The 25,289-nt window shown below is 43.1% G+C and overlaps 1 protein-coding gene across 1 annotated transcript in view; it reads left to right on the top strand.

Annotated features, from left to right (window-relative positions):
• The first annotated feature begins 2,457 nt into the window (after window positions 1–2,457).
• LOC120054809 (procollagen galactosyltransferase 2-like) overlaps window positions 2,458–25,289 on the top strand; it is a 37,871-nt gene continuing 15,039 nt past the window's right edge. The window contains exons 1-3 of the mRNA XM_039002452.1: window positions 2,458–2,757; window positions 24,770–24,880; window positions 25,053–25,170. Of these exons, the coding sequence (XP_038858380.1) occupies window positions 2,519–2,757; window positions 24,770–24,880; window positions 25,053–25,170 (468 nt within the window). The 5' untranslated portion in view covers window positions 2,458–2,518. The remainder of the gene's footprint in view (window positions 2,758–24,769; window positions 24,881–25,052; window positions 25,171–25,289) is intronic.

The raw sequence follows: 25,289 nt of genomic DNA, 5'->3' as shown, positions 1-25,289 counted from the left end.
TAGCCCTTACACGGCCTGGAGGTGATAGTCCCACTAAATGATAGTCCCACTAAGTGCAAACCAGATGGGATGGTGTATCGCTGCAGAATGCTGTGGTAGCCATGCTGGTTAAGTGTGCCTTGAATTCTAAATAAATCACTGACAGTGTCACCAGCAAAGCACCCCCACACCATCACACCTCCTCCTCCATGCTTCATGATGGGAACCACACATGCAGAGATCATTTGTTTACTTACCCTGCGTCTCACAAAGACACGGCGGTTGGAACCAAAAATCTCAAATTTGGATTCATCAGACCAAAGGACAGATTTCCACTGGTCTATGTCCATTGCTTGTGCTTCTTGGCCCAAGCAAGTCTCTTCTTCTCATTGGTGTCCTTTACTAGTGGTTTCTTTGCAGCAATTCGACCATGATGGCCTGATTCACGCAGTCTCCTCTGAACAGTTGTGCCCAATAATGTTTTACCATGTTTTGTGCTGCTACCATGTTGTGCTGCTACCATGTTGTGCTGCTGCCATGTTGTGTTGCTACCATGCTGTGTTGTCATGTGTTGCTGCCATGCTATGTTGTCTTAGGTCTCTTTTTATGTAGTGCTGTGTTGTCTCTCTTGTCGTGATGTGTGTTTCATCCTATATTTTTATATAATTTATTTATATTTTTAATCCCAGCCCCTTTTGCCTCTAGGTAGGCCGTCATTGTAAATAAGAATTTGTTCTTAACTGACTTACAGAGTTAAATAAAGGTTATATAAAAATAAACAAATACATATGTCTTATTTCAAAGTTTTGATGTCTTCACTATTATTCTACAATGTAGAAAAAAGTACAAATAAATAAAAACCCTTGAATGAGTAGGTGTGTCCAAACTTTTGACTGGTACTGTATATTTTTTAAATAAATGTTGGAATCATTTTATGAAAAACAAACAAAGGCTGTGCAAAATAACTCTACATATAAGGAATAAATGAAAGTTGCAATGAGGTTTCTAAGTCATGTGGGTAAAGAGCTATTGAAATTATATACTTTCAAATATGTATATAAAATGGTGTAAATTGTGTAAAACCAAAGGCTGTGCAATGTGTGTCCCTCCCCTTTGAAATATACAAAGTTGGTTTGAGGTGCCTAGGTCATGTGATCAAGAAGCTATTGACATTTGAAGTAAAAAAATTGAAGTAATAAATGAAGGTAAAGTAAAAAAAAAAAAAAAAAAGTGTTATGTACAAAGGTCGTGTGATGTATGTCCCTACCCAGTTAACATTCCAACGTTGGTTTGAGGTGTCTAGGTCACATGGTCAAGGAGCTATTGAATTTTTTATAAATATATATATTTTTTAAATGTTGGAATACTTTTATGAGGAAACCAAAGGGTGTGCAATATGCCGCTCTATGTAAGAAATAACAATTGAAATGAGGTGGCTAAGTCACATGGTTGAAGAGTAATTGACGTTTGAATATTGTGATCAAGCACTTTGAAGGTCCCTAAATAGTTGCATTGACGGTGCGCGAGGCTTACTACACCGTTGCCGTGTGATTATGAAACTCGGGTTGGAATCGGGAAAATAAGACTTTTTTTTCCTTCATAGAGAGCCTAACCGGAGGTATGTAGCTAAAATCGTTCGCGAGCTATTGAAGTTTGAAGGTAAGAATGTCTGGCAAATACCAAAAATCAAACCAACTTTACCACGGTGACAGCCGTGCACAAGCAGTCAAACCACATGTTGTTACAATGATCTGACATTGCAACCACACAATAAGAGTAGTTACACATTTATACACATATTTCCCTCAGAACAGCATACAGTTTATGCATTTTGCATACATAGACTTGAACTGACAAACACAGTATTGCGAAATGTACAACCTTCTTTTGCACTTCAGGTACAATTTTCGTTCTTCTTTCACCCAACATTATTTCATGATAATAGCCTATTGTGTCTAGGCTATCAGTTTTATAGCACAGGAAGCTTCAAGCTGCTTGATTTGAGTAAGAAAATGTATTATTTACTTACTAAAATAATGTTATTGGCCATGTTTGGAGCCACCTCTTCTCTCTGTGCTGTTGCACCTGTTAGATTCCCCTTTATGTTTTATCAGCCCCTGTCCTGCCTATGTAGCCCAGTCTCCAAGAGAGAGAGGGAAAGCTGTAAGAGAGATATATGAACGTTTTGGGGAGCAGCCAGCGGGGAGGAGGTAGACAAGAGATGTTACCCCTCTCTCTCCAGTGGAGGCTGCTGAGGGGAGGACAGCTCATAATAATGGCTGGAATGGAGCAAATGGAATGGCATTTAACACTTGGAAACCTTGTGTTTGATGTATTTAAAACCATTCCACTTATTCCTGCTCCAGCCATTACCACGAGCCTGTCCTCCCTAATTAAGGTGCCACCAACCTCCTGTGCTCTCCCTCGTCCACACACTCCATCCCCTTCCCTTCCTACCTTCTTCGCTCCCTCCCACAATCGCTCACTCTCATATTCAGTCGCGGCAGAGCTCAGGTTGGCATAACGGTGTTGTCTGGGAATGATGCCGGCGGTTGGAGCCGTGGGAGTCGGACTGCTCTGCGCACTGCTTGTCGCCCTCATGCCGGGTGGCATGTCGGACTTGGTGACTCTGGTGCAGGACCCGGTCCGACCCGAATCGTCACTGCTGATGCCAAAAGTCATGATCGCCATTTTGGCTCGCAACGCAGCGCACAGCCTGCCGCACTACCTGGGCTGCATCGACAGGCTAGACTACCCGAAGGAGCGGATAGCTATCTGGTGAGAAACGCAACTAACTTTTGAACAACTTTATTCCGGTCAAATCGTCTCCAATAGCCTACAGCAGGGATCATCAACTAGATTCATCCGCGGGACCATTTTTCTTGAGCGGATGGTCGGGGGTCGGAACATAATTACATATAATTTCTAGACTGCAAATATTTCACAAAAACATAATTTCAAACCTTGCTTACATTTGTATACGATCACGCCTCTCTATTATGCGTGGGAATGGGCCTACTTGGGAACAGATTTCCAAAATGAAAATCAATTGGAGCTGATTTCCTGGTGTTTTTTTTTTTTTTTACAGTATTTCATGTCCAGTAATATATATATATATATATATCGTGTGTGTGTGTGTGTGTGTGTGTGTGTGTGTGTGTGTTTTTAAACAAGATTTGCTCAGAAAACTTGGGGAGGCAAATAAAACCCGCCAGTTGGGGCACGCCCACGAAAATTCTTGCTTTGCACCTTACTATGGGAAAAAGTACACACATATAAGTAACATAGAGCTTATTGTTATCGGTATGGTGTCGGTATAATTATAATGAGAACCTCCTGTCCTGTCCACGTAAAGAACAGAGACGCTGCTGTCAGCGTGAACGAGACTTTTTGCTGCGTTTTACAATGCCCTCTCCACGCGTGTCTGCTGGGTTCCTAATTGCATGTTAGGAGTAGATGAATGGGCAGAGCATGTTGTTGACGGTGTTTTTTTATTATTATGCACACACTGCAGAAATCAGGGGGCTTAAAACAGCAGCCAGGTATGGGGGGATGGGGGCCCCTATCGCCAAAAGTCTCCATCATCAATTCTCCATAGGCAGTTACACAGGGGTGGACTTGGATAACAATTCGGGTCTGGCATTTTATCCACACCTGTTGTGCTGTTTATTTGTTTCGGCATTTTCTCTGCTGTCACTGTGCATCTTCTCGTTCTCTGTCTGCCTGTCTGCTTAAGCCTTAAACATTATAAAAGCCAAGCTGTCTTAAGGTGTCAGCATGCTTCAGTTCTGCTGGCGGCTAGCCAAAGTCGGCTAAGTGAACCAAACGAATGTGTTCGTATACTCCCCTTAAAAGACATTCGCTTGAAAAAACGAGAAAAAAGCTGCAATAGTACTGTTTGTCCAATTTGAGACGCTGTAGCCAGTATACACTTCCTCTAAATAATCATAATTAATCTAAGACAACTCAATAAATCTGTCATTAATTTAGATGTTTTTGCAGAGGAGATCTTAGTTGCGCTATTTTACATCTAACTAAGATGTTTGGGCACTGTTTCAAAATAAAGAAATGTCTCTCATTGAAGAACAACAAAGACTTTACTGAATAATCTATATTGTTGACCAATCACCGACGAATGGGCGTAGACTTCAGCTACCGACATCGGCTTGCCTCAAGACATTTTTTAATGTGCCCGAACAACCAAAAACAACCTTACCGAAGTCCAAAACGAACAACAATGTCACAAAATGTCGTCATAATATATGTACAAAATAATATATGCACAAACTCTTCCCAACTGTTTCGGCTGGGAAGCTTGCAGACGCCTTTGGGCTACAGTGCCTTCAGAAAGTATTCAAGCCCCTTAACTTTTTCCACATTTCTTTGTGCTATAGCCTGAATTTAAAAGGGTTTAAATTTAGCTTTTTTTGTCACTGGCCTACACACAGAACCCCATAAGGTCAAAGTGGAATAATGTTTTTTGATATGTTGGTAAATTAATTAAAAATGAAAAGCTGAAATGTCTGGAGTCAATAAGTATTCAACCCCTTTGTTATGGCAAGCCTAAATAAGTTCAGGAGTAAAAATATGCTTCACAAGTCATATAATAAGTTGCATCACTCTGTGTGCAATAATAGTGTTCAACATGATTTTTGAATGACTACCTCATCTCTGTACCACACACATACAATTATCTGTAAGGTCCCTCAGTGAATTTCAAGCACAGATTCAACCACAAAGACCAGGGAGGTTTTCTAATGCCTCACAAAGAAGGGCACCTATTGGTAGATGGGTAAAAATAAAATAAAAAAACAGACATTTATTATATCCCTTTGAGCATGGTGAAGTTATTAATTACACTTTGGATGCTGTATCAATAGACCCAGTCACTACAAAGATACAGGCATCCTTCCTAACTCAGTTGCAGGAGAGGATGAAACCGCTCAGTTACATACTTTAATGTCTGTGATAGGAGAAAACTGAGGATGGATCAACAATATTGTAGTTACTCCACAATACTAACCTAATTGACAAAGTGAAAATAAGGAAGCCTGTACAGAATACAAATATTCCAAAACACTTGACAAAACAGTGTTTTGCAATAAGGCACTAAAGTAATACTGTAAAAAATGTGGCAAAGCAATTCACTTTTTGTTCCGAATACAAAGTGTTATGTTTGGGGCAAATCCAATACAACACATTACTGAGTACCACTCTCCATATTTTTAAGCATAGTGGTGGCTGCATCATGTTAGGGTATTCTTGTAATCGTTAAGGACTGGGGAGTTTTTCAGGATAAAAAATAAATGGAATGGAGCTAAGCACAGGTAAAATCCTAGAGGAAAAACTGGTTCAGTCTGCTTTCCACCAGACACTGGGAAATTATTTTACCTTTCAGCAGGACAATAACCTAAAACACAAGGCCAAATCTACGCTGGAGTTGCTTACCAAGAAGACAGTGAGTGGTCTTGAGTGGCCGAGTTACAGTTTTGACTTAACCCAACACAATGCCACAGATGTCTCAAGTTTTGAGGGAGCGTACAACTGGCATGCTGACTGCAGGAACGTCCACCAGAGCTTTTGCCAGAGAATTGAATGTTAATTTCTCTACCATAAAGCGCCTCCAACGTTGTTTTAGAGAATTTGGCAGTACGTCCAACCGGCCTCACAACCGCAGACCATCTGTAACCACACCAGCCCAGGAGCTCCACATCTGGCTTCTTCACCCTGTTGAATCGTCTGAGACCACCACCCAGAAAGCTGATGAAACTGGGTTCGCACAACCAAAGAATTTCATCACAAACTGTCAGAAACCGTCTCAGGGAAGCTCATCTGCGTGCTCGTCGTCCTCACCAGGATCTTGACCTCTCTGCAGTTCGGCGTCGTAACTGACTTCAGTGTACAAATGCTCACCTTCAATGGCCACTGGCACGCTAGAGAAGTCTGTTCTTCATGGATGAATCCCGGTTTCAACTGTACTGGGCAGATGGCAGACAGTGTGTATGGCGTCGTGTATGGTGTCGTGTGGTCGAGTGATTTGCTAATGTCAATGTTGTGAACAGAGTGCCCCATGATGGTGGTGGGGTTATGGTATGGGCAGGCATAAGCAAAGGACAATGAACACAATTGCATTTTATAGATGGCAATTTGAATGCACAGAGATCCCATGATGAGATCCTGAGGCCCATTGTTGTGCCATTCATCCGCCGCCATCACCTTATGTTTCAGCATGACAGTGCATGGCCCCATGTCCCAAGGATCTGTATAGAATTCCTGGAAGCTGAAAATGTCCCAGTTCTTCCTTGGCCTGCATACTGACCAGACATGTCACCCACTGAGCACGTTTGTGATGCTCTGGATCGACGAGTACGACAACGTGTTCCAGTTCCCGCCAATATCCAGCAACTTCGCACAGCCATTGAAGAGGAGTGGGACAACATTCCACAGGCCACAATCACCAGGTTGATCATCTCTATGCGAAGGAGATGTGTCACGCTGCATGATGCAAGTGGTGGTTACACCAGATACTGACTGGTTTTCTGATCCACACCACTACCTTTTTTAAGGTACAGTATCTGTGACCAACAGTCATGTGAAATCCATAGATTAGGGCCTAATGATTTTATTTCATTGACAGATTTCCTTATGTGAACTGTAACTCAGTAACATCTTTGAAATTGTTGCATGTTGCGTTTATATTTTTGTTCAGTGTAAGATAACTCAAGAAATCTGTCATTAATTTAGACATTTTTGCAGAGGAGATCTTAGTTGCGCAAAACTAGCAAAAACCTTACAAAATGACATCATAATATATGCACAAACTGTTCTGGACTATTTCAGATGAGAAGCATGTGGATGCCTTAAGTGTTAACAGGGCTCCAGACTAACATTTTCCCCTAGTGTCCCTGGTGCCACTAACTTTTACAGTTGATGGCACCAGCCCATGAGTAATCCTCTTATAAAGTCATTCATTGTGCCTTATTAAGAAGTATAATAAATAGACTACTGAGGTATTCAATAAATAAGTTGTTTTATCTAGCACGTTCCAAGCAAGAATGCAAGATATTTTGATTTACAACTTAATCCAGTGATTGGAGATGGGAAGAAAGTAGACACTGAGTGGCTTTGACAGCGGCACAAAAGGTGGGTGCTCAACGCACTGGGGAAGTGATGCGTAAAGTGCTGTGGAGAGAATCACGGGAGAGACGAAAGGTCTGGATGACTAGTCTACAGGGACAAAGAAAGTCAGTGCACAAGCATGTGGAGAATACCCATCACATACCTATTTTGTTGCACATGGAAACTTTTAAGAGGGACTTGATAGTTTAATGCGTTTTCTCTGTTTCTCTCAGAATTGGAGTCATCACCAGTTGGATGCTTATGTCTTTTGTTTTCCACTCATCCTTTCAAGGCTTGCTTTTGTTTGCAGCTTTATGTCTGTCTGTTTCTTCCCAACCAACACACACACACACACACACACACACACACACACACACACACACACACACACACACACACACACACACACACACACACACACACACACACAAACAAATATTTACCCTGGTGTTTTAATATTTGGGAACAGATTTCCTAAATTCAACTTATTTTTAGCTGAATTACGTTTTTGGCCCGCGGGCCGTCTGTTACCGACCCCTGCCCTATAGGATGTGCCTGTTGCTGCTGCATTCTACTGTCTGTCTGTATTGTTCTCCTGAATCTGAACCAATGACTGTAAAGGTCTCAGTATATCTCTGCATGCTCTCAATACTGACTGCCAATGAGAAGTTTTTTGGCAAAGAGACATTTATTGGGTGGTTGAGCAGCCTAGATGTTCAGTGTTGATAATGACTGTACCATGAAGAGAGTTTTTTAAAAGTATGAGAATCCACGATCAGCTCCTTCGTTTTGAAGAGGTTATTTTCCTGGCACCACTCCGCCAGGGCCCTCACCTCCTCCCTGTAGGCTGTCTCGTCATTGTTGGTAATCAGGCCTACTACTGTTGTGTCATCTGCAAACTTGATGATTGAGTTGGAGGCGTGCGTGTCCACAGTCATGGGTGAACAGGGAGTACAGAAGGGGGCTGAGCATGCACCCTTGTGGGGCCCCTGTGTTGAGGATCAGCGAAGTGGAGGTGTTGTTTCCTACCTTCACCACCTGGGGGCGGCCCGTCAGGAAGTCCTGGACCCAATTGCACAGGGTGGGGTTCAGACCCAGGGCCCGAGCTTAATAATGAGCTTGGAGGGTACTATGGTGTTGAAGGCTGAGCTATAGTCAATGCACAGCATTCTTACATAGGTATTCCTCTTGTCCAGATGGGATAGGGCAGTGTGCAGTGCAATAGCAATTGCATTGTCTGTGGATCTATTGGGGCAGTAAGCAAATTGAAGTTGGTCTAGAGTGTCAGGTAAGGTAGAGGTGATATGATCCTTAACTAGCCTCTCAAAGCACTTCATGATGACAGACATGAGTGCTACGGGGCGATAGTCATTTAGTTCCAGACAGGTGGTCTGCGCATGCTCTGAGGACGAGGCTAGGGATGCCGTCTGGGCTGGCAGCCTTGCGAGGGTTAACACGCTTAAATGTCTTACTCACATCGGCCACAGAGAATGAGAGCCCACAGTCCTTGGGAGCGGGCCGCGTCGGTGGCACTGTGTTATCCTCAAAGCGGGCGAAGAAGGTGTTTAACTTTAATTCTGACTCCACTTTGTGTCTGTACTGACGTTTTGCCTGTTGATTGCCTAACTGAGGGAATAACTACACTATTTGTATTCAACCATATTTTCAGTCACCCTGCCATAGTTAAATGCGATGGTTCGCACTTTCAGTTTTGCACGAATGCTGCCATCTATACATGGTTTCTGGTTTGGGTAGGTTTTAATAGTCACCATGGGAGCAACATCCTCTATACACTTCCTGATGAACTCAGTCACCGTGTTCGTGTATACGTTAATTTTGTTATCAGAGGCTACCCGGAACATATCCCAGTCTGCATGATCAAAACAATCTTGATGCATGGATTCCGATTGGTCAGACCAGCGTTGAGTAGACCTTAGCACGGGTACTTCCTGTTAACACATTGACTGTAGTACTCGCTCTGGAAAAACACTCGACCACTGCTACTCCCCCTTCCGGGATAACTACAAGGCCCTCCCCCGCCCTCCCTTCGGCAAATCAGATCACAAATTTCTGCCTATATGAAGGGAGAGGCTAAATTAATTTGTGATCTGATTTGCTGAAGGGAGGGCGGGGGAGGGCCTTGTAGTTATCCCGGAAGGGGGAGTAGCGGTGGTCAAGTGTTTTTCCAGAGCGAGTACTACAGTCAATGTGTTGTTAGAACTTCGGTAGCATTTTCCTCAAATTTGCTTTGTTAAAACCCCCAGCTACAATAAATACGGCCTTAGGATATGTGGTTTTCAATTTGCATAAAGTCCAGTGTAGTTCCTTGAGGGCTGTCATGGTATCGGCTTGAGAGGGAATATACACGGCTGTGACTATGACCGAAGATATTTCTCTTGGAAGGTAATACGGTTGGCATTTGTTTGTAAGGTATTCTACGTCGGGTGAACAAAAGGACTTGAGTTTCTGTACGTTAACACATTCACACCATGAGTAGTTAATCATGAAACATATACCACCACCTTTCTTCTTCCTGGAGAGTTCTTTATTCCTGTCTGCGCGATGTACTGAGAACCCAGCTGGCTGTATGGACGGGGACAGTATATCTGGAGAGAGCCATGATTCTGTGAAACTGTAACGTTCGTCTTGTGGTGATTGAACGGACCAAGGCGCAGCGGGTGATGAATACATACTGAATTTATTTAACAGACGAAACACTGACAAAACACTATAACAAACTACAAAACAATAAACGAAGGCAACAGACCTGAAACAAACGAACTTACATATAGACGAAGAACGCACGAACAGGAACAGACTACCTAAAACGAACGAACAAACGAAACAGTCCCATGTGGAATACACAGACACAGGAACAATCACCCACAAACAAACAGTGAGAACAACCTACCTTAATATGGCTCTCAATCAGAGGAAACGACACACACCTGCCTCTAATTGAGAACCATACCAGGCAAACCATTAACCCAACATAGAAAACACATAACATAGACTACCCACCCCAACTCACGCCCTGACCAATTAAACACATACAAAACAACAGAAAACAGGTCAGGAACGTGACAGAAACAGAGTATGTTACAGTCTCTGATATCTTTCTGGAAGGAGATCCTCACCCTGAGCTCATCTACTTTATTGTCCATAGACTGAACATTAGCGAGTAATATACTCGTAAGAGGTGGATGGTGTGCACGCCTCCTGAGTCGGACTAGAAGTCCACTCTGAATACCTCTTCTCCGCCGTCGGCGTCTTGGAGCAGCCAATGGGATACGTTCAATTGCACTGGGGGGTACGAACAAAGGATCCAATTCGGGAATGTCGTATATTCCTGGTCGTAATGCTGGTGGGTTACCGCCGCTCTGATATCCGAAAGTTATTTCCGGCAGTATGTAATAACACAAAAAAACATTCTGGGCTAATAATGTAAGAAATAGCACACAAAAAAACGAAATACTGCAAAGTTGCTTAGGAGCTAGAAGCAGAGCTGTCATGTCTGTCGGCGCCATCTACAATACATATACAGTATATGTATTGTATGAACAAAAACAGTGGTTATACAACCTAAATAAAGCAAGGCAGTGAAAGCAACAGAATGGTAGAATTATGATTTGTGAAATAAAAGCTGATTGTGTGATTAAATGTGTGCTGGCCACAGACCCAGTGCTAGTGGCTAATTACTGGGCGGCAAGGACCCCAGGCTGTGTGTTGGTGTTGGGGCTGATGGGTAGAGCTTGTACCCTGCTCACCTTCAGTTCTCCCTGCCCTTCGTCTGCGACACGGAGACTGTCGCTGTTCATGTGTGTATGTAGGGGCACATGAGAGTTTCAACTGGGTCATGGCTGGAGGAAGGGCAGTCTGTGTGTATGATAGAGACACAGAACAGTTGGGATAACACACTCTCCACAGAAAGCTTCAGTAGTCTGAAAAGCAAATGGACGTGTCTGTCTGACAGAGAGGACTGAGAGAGGTGAGAAAGACTCACACTGTGCTGTGAAAGAATGCAGGGAATGGTTATTAGGAAAGAGGTAGACAGGGGGCGGAGGCAGGGTGGTTGGCAGGCTTGTGTTGAGAATTACACAGGGGCACTGAGCAGGTTAGTAAAGTGAACTCACATTCCATCCATGCTCAAACAGCGTACCTTCCCCCCTCCCCTCCCTCCTCTGCCCCCAGGACAACATTGAGCTGGCTGCAGGCCAACAACTGGACCCGGGCCTGGACCCAGGCCAGTGATTGGTTGATGGAATGTAACTCAGTCCTGTGATTGGTCACCAGGTCATGACTACGTGTTGTGACTGGAGGGAAAGGTTGAGCTCATCTTTGAGGCAGCGTTCAGGAGTAACTCAGTAGTCTGGAGCTAGGTCTGTGGGCTGTTTATTGTAAGTGCTTTACCAGGTGGTGAACTGGAGGGAGAGATGGTTTGTCGATGTGTTTCGACATAGATCATGTCAGGACTATGAAAAGACAACGGTTCCCAGAATTAACTGTATTGATGTGAAATAGCCTAATAACAGAGAATTCCTTGTGGTTTCTATACTCGTATCCCCATGTTAGAGTATCATATGACATAACCCACTGCACAATGCACACTCCAAGAAATCTGAACCGCAAAGAAAAAATCTGAACCACACATCATGTTTTAATGCTACATGCAGATGAAAGAGAGTACCATCTAAACCATGTGTGCCCTTAGGCCTTAGGTATTATAGTGTTGTCAGCACAGATGTCACGCCCCCCTCAGAGAGAGAGACACAGGTGCATGTGAGCTCTCACATTTTTCTACATTTTTACAAAAGGATAGATTTGGAGTTAGATAAACTTGGATTTTTCGGGCAGGTACATATGCAGGATGCTACCCTCCACAGCATGGCCTTCATTCCAGATCAAAACTCCAAACCTACAACCTAATTTTGAACCAAAATAAACCAGAGAGATTACTGCTTCAAGATTTCCCTTTTCCAAGTAATATGGAGGGTGCTCTAGCAAACAAACAGTAGAGACCTGAGGACACCATCCAACCTGGAACTGAGTGAGTAGTGTTTGGTCTGATGCTATTTTGAAAGCAAAGAAGAAAAAGAAAAATGAAAAAAATGGAAAAAAAGTACATTACAATGATATATTTTACTTTATAGAGACTGAATGCTGAGTTAATGCTCAATTAGCACTTAGGTGTGAAGTAAAGGGTGTCGAGGCCTTTGGGCCCAACAAGTGGCAGGAGTCTTTGAAGCATCCTCCCTTGAAGCCCCCTCCTGCTGTTGAAAGACCATTCACTGGTATTTTTTACAAGAAATCTGCCTCCAGAAATAAAAGCATCTCCCAAGTGGGTGTGACACCTACTCCTGTTGCCTGCTGCACTGCTGCTTGGATTCCACCTGGCAATCTGTTCACCGTCTGCCCTGGCCTGTCTCCCCCTGTCTTGTACAGGTACCCCCACCACACTCACCCCTTTCTCCCGAGCTTTCGCTTGCCTCCAGCACACACGCACTGTTGGGGCGAGTTGCTCTGAACAAACGATGGCTAGCCCAAAGTCGTTATATATTTTATTTTTTTATTGTGCATTTTTCTATTTTGCTTTTTGCCTCATAACTCCTGCATACTTTGTTGACTCCAAACTTTCTTTACCCAACCGTGGGACAGACTATGTTTGTTCCCACACTCGGGACTCTGGCTCTCTATTGGTTACACAGACTTTTGGTCTCCCATCCTATTCTAACCACCTCTCGCTTTGTATTCATATTACCTGATGAAATCGCTGTACAATATGATCTTGTTGCAATCTGATGCACATTCAGATGTTATAAATCAGCACTGCAGAGCTCTCCCTGTCCTATGCCGTGCCTTGATTGTATTACTGCTGATGATATCTGGAAATGTGCATGTACACCCTGGCCCATCTACTGTTGCTAGCCCCAATTCTGACTTGTGCTCTGATATCTGCTTCACTGATTTCTGCTCTCGTAAAAGCCTGGGTTTTCTGCACGTTAACACTAGAAACGTATTACCTAAAATGGATCAATTGAAAGTGTGGGTTCACAGCTCCAATCCAGATGTGTTGGTCATTACTGAGACATGGTTAAGGAAAAGTGTTTTGAATACTGATATTAACCTTTCTGGTTATAACCTTGTTTGGCAAGACAGATCTTCCAAAATTGGGGAAGTGGCAATATTTACCAAGGAACACCTTCAGTGCTCGATTGTCTCCACCAAGTCTGTCCCCAAACAATTTGATTTGCTGGTTTTAAACATTAAACTTTCAAATAGCTCTTTGTTGACTGTTGCTGGGTGCTATCGTCATCCATCAGCACAGGCCTGTACCCTAACTGCCCTAAGCTCTCTCCTGGCCCCTTATAACAAGTCTGAATTTGTCCTGCTAGGTGACCTAATCTGGGACATGCTTAAACCACCTGACCAAGTCCTAAAGCAATGGGACTCCTTAAATCTTTCTCAGATTATTACCAATCCCACAATGTATGACTCCAAACACCCAGAAAAGGCTAGGTTATCCTCACAAATAATCCTGATAGGTATCAGTCTGGTGTTTTCTGTATTGACCTTAGTGATCACTGTTTTACAGCCTGGGTTCGTAATGGCTGCTCAGTGAAACAACCTGTGCTGATTTGTCATAGATGCTTGCTAATAAACTTTAATGAGCAAGCCTTCCTTCATGAACTGGCCTCTGTAAAATGGGATAGAATCAGCTTGATCCCCTCTGTCGAAGAAGCTTGGACCTTCTTTTTTGATATTTTCAGTGGTATTGTTAACAAACACGACCCCATGAAGAAAATGAGAATTAAAAACAGGTTCAGCCCCTGGTTCGACCGTGATCTTGCAGAGTTACTTTACCTAAAAAATTGCATTTGGCGAAAGGCTCGGCACACGCATACTAAGGCTGACTGGCTATTGTTCAGGCAAATGAGAAATAAGTTCACTCAATCTATTCGGAAGACCAAAGTTAGTTACTTTAAGGAGCAGTTCTCTCTCTGTGGGTCTAACCCCAAGAATTTCTGGAAAACAGTTAAAGACCTGGAGAATAAACCCTCCTCCTCGTAGCTTCCCATGTCCCTTAATGTTGATGATGTGGTTGTTACTGACAAGAAACACATGACTGAGCTCTTTAATCACCACTTCATTAAGTCAGGATTCCTATTTGACTAAGCCATGCCTCCTTGCCCGTCCAACATTTCCTCATCTCCCACCCCTTCTAATGCGACTATCCCTGATGCTTCTCCCTCTTTTTCCCCTACCCCGCTACAAAGTTTCTCCCTGCAGGCAGTCACTGAGTCCGAGGTGCTAAAGGAGCTCCTTAAACTTGAACCCAGAAAAACATCTGGGTCAGATTGTTTAGACCCTTTCTTCTTTAAGGTTGCTACCCCTATCATCGCCAAGCCTATCTCCGATCTTTTTAACCTGTCTCTCCTTTCTGGGGAGGTTCCCATTGCTTGGAAGGCAGCCACGGTTCATCCTTTATTTAAAGGGGGAGATCAAGCTGATCCTAACTGTTATAGGCCTATTTTTATTTTGCCCTGTTTATCAAAAGTGTTGGAAAAACTTCTCAATCATCAACTGACTGGCTTTCTTGATGTCTATAGTATTCTCTCTGGTATGCAATCTGGTTTCCGCTCAGGTTATGGATGTGTCACTGCAACCTTAAAGGTCCTCAATGATGTCACCATTGCCCTTGATTCTAAGCAATGTTGTGCTGCTATTTTTATTGACTTGGCCGAAGCTTTTGATACGGTAGACCATTCTTGTGGTCCGGCTAAGGAGTATTGGTGTCTCTGAGGGGTCTTTGGCCTGATTTGCTAACTACCTCTCTCAAAGAGTGCAGTGTATAAAGTCAGAAAATCTGCTGTCTCAGCCACTGCCTGTCACCAAGGGAGTACCCCAAGGCCCGATCCTAGGCCCCACGCTCTTCTCAATAAACATCAACAACATAGCTCAGGCAGTAGGAAGCTTTCTCATCCATTTATATGCAGATGATACAGTCTTATACTCAGCTGGTCCCTCTCCAGATTTTGTGTTAAATGCTCTACAACAAAGCTTTCTTCGTATCCAACAAAGCTTTCTCTACCCTTAACCTTGTTCTGAACACCTCCAAAACAAAGGCCATGTGGTTTGGTAAGAAGAATGCCACTCTTCCCACACCTCACTTGAGAGTATGGCTAGACGGTGCACTATCCTTCTCTCAGCACATCAAAGCTACAGGCTAAAGTTAAATCTAGACTTGGTTTCCTCTATCGTAATCGCTCCTTCTTCACCCCAGCTGCCAAACTAACCCCGATTCAGATGACCATCCTACCATCCTACCAGGTAAGGATGCTCTCGAGCGGCTAGATGTTCTTTACCATTCGGCCATCATATTTGCCACCAATGCTTCTTATAGGACACTCTATACTCCTCTTTAAACTGATCATCTCTGAATACCCGTCGCAAGACCCACTGGTTGATGCTTATTAATAAAACCCTTTGGCCTCACTCCCCCCATCTGAGATATCTACTGCAGCCCTCATCCTCCATATACAACACCCATTCTGCCAGTCACATTCTGTTAAAGGTCCCCAAAGCACACACATCCCTGGGTCGCTCCTCTTTTCAGTTCGCTGCAGCTAGTGACTGGAACGAGCTGCAACAAACATTCAAACTGGAAAGTTTTACCCTTGCTTCCAAAGAGCTCCCTTTCTACCGGATTACAACATTGAAAGCTAAGTAGCAGTCCAACAACCAACTATTTCCTCTGATCTACACTATATTCCATCTCCTAGAATTCCATTGTGCTGTGTAGACTCTTGCTGGGAGTATAGAACCTTGATCCACCTCCGAGTGCAACTGTGTCACCTCAGGCCTGATAGCAGTGTGGGGTATCTCATGGTTCTAATTCTTCTGTCAGGCCTGATAGCAGTGTGGGTTCTGGAGGGGTATCTCATGGTTCTAATTCTTCTGTCAGGCCTGATAGCAGTGTGGGTTCTGGAGGGGTATCTCATGGTTCTAATTCTTCTGTCAGGCCTGATAGCAGTGTGGGTTCTGGAGGGGTATCTCATGGTTCTAATTCTTCTGTCAGGCCTAGAGATGGGGCCTTGGTTTATGTCTTTTTGACCATGTCAGGAGATCCTTTGACATTTTTGGGAGTGTTTTTTTTTCACAGAAAGGAAAGGGGGAAGAAGACAGGATAAGATTTTGAAGCAGACAATTTGGGCTTTTGTGAATGTAAATTATGATATCAGATTTTTTCTCTCTTGGTTTCTCTGTATCATCTTCTCCCCATCTCTCTCTTGCTCTCTCTCTCTCTCTCTTTTTCCCTCTCACGCTCTCGCTCGCACATGGCTGGTATGTGAGTGTGTGTTTAATTATCCTCAGTGCTTTGGCCCAGTGTCAGTCCGTTGGGGTCTGCATGTGGTGGTGTGTGTGTGTCTGTTTCTACTCAGCTGGCCAGTACCCTGCCTCTCCTTCTGATTCCCATTACCAATCCCATACCAAATTTCCCATCGCCTTGGGCTAGACTTATGCTTAGGGAGTAACTCAGTGTCACAGGAACTCCATGATTCACACAACATAATCCATACCACCTTCTAACTCACTCAACATAATATGAACACACACACTCCTGATATGATTTACACACACCATTCTTACCCGAGGAGTGTTAATACCAGTTGTTCCCTCATAAAACCTGAGAGGATATGGGACTGTTCCCAGACCTATGTCTGACATCAGAGAAAACAGCTCCATGTCCCCTGCCAGGAGTTGTGGCTGTACTCAGAACATCCCGGGCCATGTGTTAGTGTCAGTGGATCCCCAAAGGAGAGCTGAAACAGAGCAGAGTGCTCAGTTAGAAGGGCCTGTTAGCATGGAAGTGATTGTCTCTTACCTAATAGTTCTGGAGGCAGCCCAGCAACAATGGATCTGGCCAATGCTGAAATAAACTGCTATCCAGACAAAGTATTCGATTTCTCTTCAGAAAGACACGAAAATACCCGAGAGAGAGAGAGAGAGAGAGAGGTGTTTTGAGGGACGTAATGATGACAGGACAGTTATGTATTCAACAGTGGCCAGAGGAGCTCATACAATTTTAGCCCAGTCAGTCTGCCTGTCTGTGTGTCATCATCCTGTCTTAAACACTGAGACACACTTTACTACCGCTGTTCATGCTCTCTCACTCTCTATCCATCCCTCTTCTATCTCTCCCGTCTCTCTCCCCCTACCTCTTCGCTCTCTCTCTCTCTTTTTCTCTCAGTCGATCTGTCTTTCTTATTTTCCCTTATAAACAAAGTGATTGTGATTGTATAATTTACTATCAGTTTGAAATGATCTAGACATGACTGAGTAGGTTAATCATCTAGATGTGCAGTGAGTCAGAGGTTAGGGTTTTCAGAGAGCATATTAAGATGGATGAGAGCGTTTATGCTTGAGAGTGATAGTGACAATATATACTGAGTGTACAAGACATTAAGGAACACCTGCTCTTTCCATGACATAGACTGACCAGGTGAATACAGGTGAAAGCTATGGTCCCTTATTGATGTCACTTATTAAATCCACTTCAATCTGTGCATATGAAGCGGATGAAACAGGTTAAAGAAGGACTTTTAAGCCTTGAGAGAATTGAGACATCGATTCAGAGGGTGAATGGACAAGACAAAAGAGTGCCTTTGAACGGGGTATGGTAGTAGGTGCCAGGTGCACCGGTTTGTGTCAATAACTGCAATGCTGCTGGGTTTTTCACACTCAACAGTTCCCATTGTGTATCAAGAATGGTCCACCACCCAAAGAACATCCAGCCAACTTGACACAACTGTGGGAGGCATTGGAGTCAACATGGGCCAGCCTCCCTGGGGAACGCGTTTGAATCTTTGCAGAGTCCATGCCCTGATGAATTGAGGCTGTTCTGAGGGCAAAAGGGGAGGGTGCAACTCAATATTAGGAAGGTGTTCCTAATTTTTTGTACACTCAGTGTGTATTTCAAAGCTGTCTGTTTATTTCATGTGGGTGACTAAGTGTGAGAAATTGCATGTTAGGGAGCAAGGCATTTAATGTGTGTAGAAATCGACAGTGTGAATTTATGGATGAAAGTGTGTAAAAAGTATGCGTGGGTAGCCCAGAGGGCAAGAACACAGAGATTCTTCTGACATTATATTTGCAAGTTACCTTGTTTGGCCTGACTGAGAGTGTGTATGGATAAGTCATGTGTGTGAGGATGAGGTGCTGTATAGGCTCTAAGGGGGAGGAGCATGGGACATTCTGCCGTGTGTTGACTGTGAATGTTCTGAGGAATTCGGCTAGTAACTCTCACCCCCCCCCCCCCCCCCCCCCTTCCCTGCCAGGCCAGCATGCATTGCCTCAGCCACGTCAGCCTGGGAAGGGGATGGGGGCTACTGCAGACTTAATACTCTCTCTCACACACACACACACACACACACACACACACACACACACACACACACACACACACACACACACACACACACACACAATTTAGACAGAGTGATGCATATCTGTTAACACTAGTTAAAGTATGAGGGCATGTCCAATCCAGATATATTAGAAGGATTTTAGGCCTTGTTACTTTCACTGAAGGGTTTGTTGAGTGTTTTTGGACCAGGTGTGACCCTTCTGACCCCTCCCATTGATCACTGTCACTGTCAGCTAATCACACCTTCCTCACTGATGATGGCATAGCCAGTCCAGGTGGGACCCGTAGATAAAGGAGAGAGGGATGGAGAGAGAGAAAGATGTGTAGGTGAAACCTAGGAGCATGTGTTGTCCAGATGCATATCATAAAGAAAGAAAGCAGAGATGCAGTGCTCCGGGCCTGAAGATAATGAGCTGGAGAGTTACTGGAAACTTCCAAGAGGGCAGCGTGAATGAATAAAGTGAGAGATGAGTGAAAAGAAGGAGGGGGGACCAGTGTTCAGTCCAAACCCTCAAAGCCTGAATTGTTAACCCTTTATACTCGTACTTGTATACGGGTTGAAAATGGCAGATTTGGGCACTGAGAAGCTGTACAGTAAAATGCTATAAATGGCTCTGCGCTTCACAGCTCTGTATGGGTTTTGACTGACGGCCGTTTTGAACTTGATCACTCCTTGCGACAAGAAGTTGCCCCCATCCCTCCAACTAATTGGGCAACTTTTGCAAATGTTTTGTTGTCTGAGTGAGGAAAATGCTCTAAGTTAAGAGGACTTCACATTTCCATATCATAAAACTCATGTCATATACAACGTCAACGTTTATGATCAATATGTGTGATGACATGGCGTCATACCCTGGGCTGTTCTGAACAGAATGAGCCTATGTTTATCTATTGTGAAGAACATTTGCCGTGGAACACGCACCTGAATGAACTCAGGAATCCTTTCTATGTGCACCAAAATTACGATCTGCTTCTTTGAATTGCCCTGTGAGAGCCTAACACTGTAACATCATATTTAAAACGTAGCTAGTCATGTTGGCAATAGAACAAGCTTTGAAATTATGCCCACCTGACCCAGACTGAGATTTAAAATGGCCGTTTTTGGATTGCATAAACAACAACCATAATTGTGTGATGGCGGGGACAGTGTTGTGTTCAAAACAACTACAAGTGTGCTTCCTCTAGTTCCTCAAAAGCACAGCTAGGAGAGCTCATAAAAGCACCTTATAGTTGAAGACTCTTCTTTGAGTCATAAAAGTGCAGTGAAATTACTTAGGAACTGTGCACACTATGGAGAGGTTTGTGACCACTTGGAGACACCCGTTAGTCCTCTCACTCAAACCCTTGTCATTTTCCCCCCTTACTTTTCACCTACCTCACATTTTCCAGGAATATTCTTATCATGTTACTGAATGTATCCAGAGTATTTTCAGATTTTGTTATCAACAAATACGGTGAAAAGTACAGTAAATGTAAAATGCACATATAAATCAACAGTGTAATGTTTGTATTCAGTCTTGTGTCAGGTGAACTCTCCTCAACTTTGGTCTAATAATTTTCCTATAATCTCCAAACTGTTCTCTTGTAATTTCTACCATGCTTCTGCATATGCTTTTCATATTTCTTCTGTCAGAAACATGTATATTTATCCCTATCCATATAGGCCAATTCCCACTAGTGTAAAGGGTTAAACACCTACAAAACTTAGCAGGAGATGCCATTTCAACACTCTCTCTCACATGTACAGTACACACACATTCACAGAAGCGCTAAGACACGGGCACTATGTGCACTTATGAATACACTTTAAGATATACACAGTATCCCACAAGCACATTCATTTTTTCCTTTCACACATCATTGCCATTGACTTCCAGGCTTGGCTGCAGTGCATGTGAGTGTGGTTAGGGGGATGTGGGGATGACCAGGCAGCCTGGGAGACAGGGGACACACAGGGACTCAAGCTGCTGCTCTGTACACTCCCTGGCTGGGGAGAGGAAATTGAGAGGCCTGGAAAGGATAGATCCTCCCGGAAACAGGACATGCATGTGTGGAATAGGAGATGGAATGATAGAGAGAGGAGATGGAATGATGGAGATTCACCTCAAAAAAACTGTAGGAAGAGACACAAAAGTGAAAGATCGACATCTCAGGCTGTGTATCCTCTGCCTGTACAGCCCCCCCCCCCCCCCCCTGTGAGCTGTGTGTTAAGGCTCAGAGGGGCTTAGTGGAGAATGAAGATCAGTCAGAAACCTTCAACTGCTACATGGTTGAATAGGCTCCTCCTAGAATTGTGTTAACATTTTAGTGGGGAATGTGGAAACCAAACCTTAGTGTGGTCATCTGTTTGTTTGTGGTCATCTGTTTGTTTGTGTTTATGTTTTAATGAGCGTGGTGAGGAATTTACTAAATAGGTTTACTTTTTTCCTAAGGTATGAGATACAATCCTTCTGACATATTTGTCACTGTGACCTCACAGACTCGTATAAGGAATACGACAAGGGAACAAAGTAATGAAATTCAAACACATGCTCCAGAATGCTCACTCGCAAAACACACACACACACACCTGCACATACACTCATCCTCATATACAGAACATATCGAAGCTCCTCTGTTTTGGACCTTTTCACAGATCCACGCCTATTCAAATCCTAGAGCTATGTCTTTCATTTGAAAAAGTCATGTACCAACATATGTATTTCCTGCAGCAATTTTGTGGTTGTAAAAACATGTAATAGACAGTGCACGTGCACATCCACTCATTACCTCCAAGGCAGGTGTTTTTCAACCACACGTAAACCACTGCTGACGTTACCATAAAGCATGTACAGTGCATTCGGAAAGTATTCAGACCCATTGACTTTTCCGACATTTGTTACGTTACATCCTTATTCTAAAATGTATTAAATAATTTTTTCCCCTCGTCAATCTACACACAATGCCCCATAATGACAAAGCAAAAACACACACAATCCTGTCTCAGAGGTCTAAGGACAATTCCTTCAACCTCATGTCTTGGTTTTTGCTCTGACATGCACTGTCAACTGTGGGACCTTATATAGACAGGTGTGTGTCTTTCCAAATCATGTCCAATATTTTGAATTTACCACAGGTGGACTCCAATCAAGTTGTAAACATCTCAAGGATGATCAATGGAAACAAGATGCACCTGAGCTCAATTTTGAGTCTCATAGCGAAGGGTCTGAATGCCTTCAGAAAGTATTCATACACCTTGACTTTTTCCACATTTTGTTGTGTTGTACAGCCTGGATTCTTTTGTCCCAGGCCTTCACACAATAATGTCAAAGTGGAATTATTATTTTTATTACATTTTTACAAATTAATAAAAAATGAAAAGCTGAAATGTCTTGAGTCAATAAGTTTTCAACCCCTTTGTTATGGCTGTGTGCTTAAAAATGTGCTTAACAAGTCATATAATAAGTTGCATTGACTCACTCTGTGTGCAATAATAGTGTTTAACATGATTTTTGAATGACTACCTCATCTCTGTACCCCACACATACAATTATCTGTAAGGTCCTTCAGTTGAGCAGTGAATTTCAAACACAGATTCAACCACAAAGACCAGGGTGGCCTCGCAAAGAAGGGCACCTATTGGTAGATCGGTAAAAATAAAAAGCAAACATTGAATATCTCTTTGAGCATGGTGAAGTTATTTTATTATACTTTGGATGATATATCAATACACCCAGTCACTACAAAGATACAGGCGTCCTTCCTAACTCAGTTGCCGGAGAGGAAGGAAAACGCTCAGGTATTTCAACATGAGGCCAATGGAGACATTAAAACAGTTACAGAGATTAATGGCTATGATAGGAGAAAACTGAGGATGGATCAACAACATGTAGTTACTCCACAATACTAACAATACTAACCTAATAGACAGAGTGAAAAGAAGCCTGTACAGAATAAAAATATTCCAAAACATGCATCCTGTTTGCAATAAGGCACTAAAGTAAAACTGCAACAAATGTAGAAAAGCAATTCACTATATTTCCTGAATCCAAAGCATTATATTTGGGGCACATTTCAACACAACACATCACTGAATACCACTTTTCATATTTTCAATTGTGGTGGCTGCATCATGTTATGGGTATGTTTCTCATCGGCAAGGACTAGGGAGTTTATAGGATAAAAATACATGGATTAGAGCTAAGCACAGGCAAAATCCTAGAGGAAAACATGTTTCACTCTGCTTTCCAACAGATACTGGGAGACAAATTCACATTTCAGCAGGACAATAACCTAAAACACTAGGCCAACTATACACTGGAGTTGCTTACCAAGATGAATGTTCCTGAGTGGCCTAGTTACAGTTTTGACTTAAATCGACTTGAAAATCTATGACAAGACTTGAAAATGACTGTCAACCAACTTGACAAATCTTGAATAATTTTTTTAAGTATAATGTGCAAATATTGTACAATCCAAGTGTGCAAAGCTCTTAGAGACTTACCCAGAAAGACTCACAGCTGTAATCACTGCCAAAGGAGATTCTAACACGTATTGAGTACTTAACTAATCAAGATATATTAGTGTTTTATTTTTAATAATTTTTGTACAAATATTTACATTTTTCTAGTGATTTTAATCCCACTTTGTAACACAATAAAATGTGGAAATGAATACTTTCTGAAGGCACTGTATACCTCCTTACACAGGCTCAAACATGAACGAACACACACACTGGGACACACATTGTGAAAGGGCTGTTATTAACCCCATGATTGCCCCTGTGGTCCTTCAGGCCTACGTTCTCTCCAGCTGGACTGGCGCTGTCTGTCTGGAAATCTGTTAGTGTCTAGCTGTTAATATGAAGTCACAACTGTCTGCTGAGATCTCTCTCTCTCTCTCCTCTCTCTCTCTCTCTCTCTCTCTCTCTCTCTCTCTCTCTCTCTCTCTCTCTCTCTCTCTCTCTCTCTCTCTCTCTCTCTCTTTGGAGCTGTGTGTGTGTGTGTGTCACAGATGTCAATATTGTTAATTCTGAACTGGGTGTGTGTAATGAATTCTGTTTATAGTGTTATCTCACGGTGGACAGTTAGCAGCGGTTTTGTAAAATGTGTGTTTATACACTGCTATCTCTGGTCTGTCTGCACTCCAACATAGTAGGGTATGAGTTTGTCTGGAGAGGTTATGGCCGGGAATATTACAGCAAGCAGTGGAAAACTCCAGTGTGTGTGTGTGTGTGTGTGTGTGTGTGTGTGTGAGTGTGTGTGTGTGCCAGCAGTGGCACTGCGACCTCTACAGATACACTGGCCTCGCTCTCTCTCTATTGACCTTTCCTCCATTAAGCACATAGTGTATTAGGTGCAGAGAGAGAGGGAAGCAGGTTAGATTTACTTGATTATGTTGAAGTTGTACTATAGATACCCTCTCAAGGTCATAGGCTATTATTGTGAGGCCACAACTCTGTAGAAGTGATAGTGTGATATAATGGGTGAGAAAGAAAGGGTGAATGTGACTGGATGAGTCTGTGACCGAGTTGGGTAGGTGTGTGTAAGGACAGGCAAACGGTGTGCAGACAGTGGCAGCAGTGTCAGTAAGGAGAGTTGAGGTGTTCCAGCTGCAGTACTGTACTGTACACTCTGGCCTGTTTGTTTGTTGCTCTTTTTACTCTCTGTGGTTTGTACTTACAGCCTTTCCACCTTATAGCTTTCCAAACTGTCTGCCAGACCTGATTTACACAGGACACTGTGTGTGTGCTTGTGTTCTGATCCTACACACAGTATATCAGCTATGTTGCTGTATCATGTCGACACATTACTTTGATGTGTTATGTAGACACTCTCATCATGGTTTTTTTAATACTGCAGTGGGCTAAATCAGGGTCAAAGTGTTTCTTGGTAGTCTTAAACAAATCTACTTTCAAACAAACGTATACACCTCACACACATGGTTATGAGCTTAAAAAAAAGAAGACACCTGTATCATGTCAGATATAGAGTTTAAATGTATTCAATTTCAAGTTTGCATCACAATATTACACTTTATATTACACAAGCCTGAAATATAACAAAACTGTTTGACATAGAAACACCACATTTTCTGCAGTTTTTTTTTAAATAATGAAAAATATGAATACCGCTCCACCTACGAGGCCACTAGAGGGTGATCTGGTCATTTGACTGCAGGAAAGGGCTACAGTGAGTTGGTACTTCATTACCTTGTTTGTGCATTACGTTGTGTTAATATAGTGTCCCATAATATGTTGTGTCTCAGGGCAGCGACAGACCACAGTGTGGACAACAGCACAGCCATGCTGAGGGAGTGGCTGAAGCAGGCTCAGGACCAGTACCACTATGTGGAGTGGAGACCCATGGAGGAGCCCAAGTAAGTCTACTTTACCCCCTCCCAGCCAACCTCCCCTCCCCAGACTCAGGGCATCTCACCACCATCTAGTCTGGTTCACATTCTTTCATTTTATACATCTTTGGAGTTCACTGCTCATCAGTGCATGGTGAATATGAGACACTGAAAGTAAAGCTCTTTGTCCTGTCCTCAGGTCCTATACTGATGAGTGGGGGCCCAAGCACTGGCCTCCGTCCCGCTTCAACCATGTGATGAAACTGAGGCAGGCTGCTCTTAAGGCAGCACGGGAACGCTGGGCAGATTACATACTGGTGAGACTGAGTTCATAATATACCTATGAGATTGCATGTGTTACATTTCAGTGTAACATTAGTTAGCTGCATTATTGCATGTGAATGATGATTCCTGCTTTCTGTCTCTGGTTTCATGA

The sequence above is a fragment of the Salvelinus namaycush genome, chromosome 10 (genome assembly GCF_016432855.1).
Source record: "Salvelinus namaycush isolate Seneca chromosome 10, SaNama_1.0, whole genome shotgun sequence".
Taxonomy (NCBI): domain Eukaryota; kingdom Metazoa; phylum Chordata; class Actinopteri; order Salmoniformes; family Salmonidae; genus Salvelinus; species Salvelinus namaycush.
The sequence above is the reverse complement of the archived record's forward strand: the minus strand, read 5'-3'. Positions and strand labels throughout refer to the sequence as shown.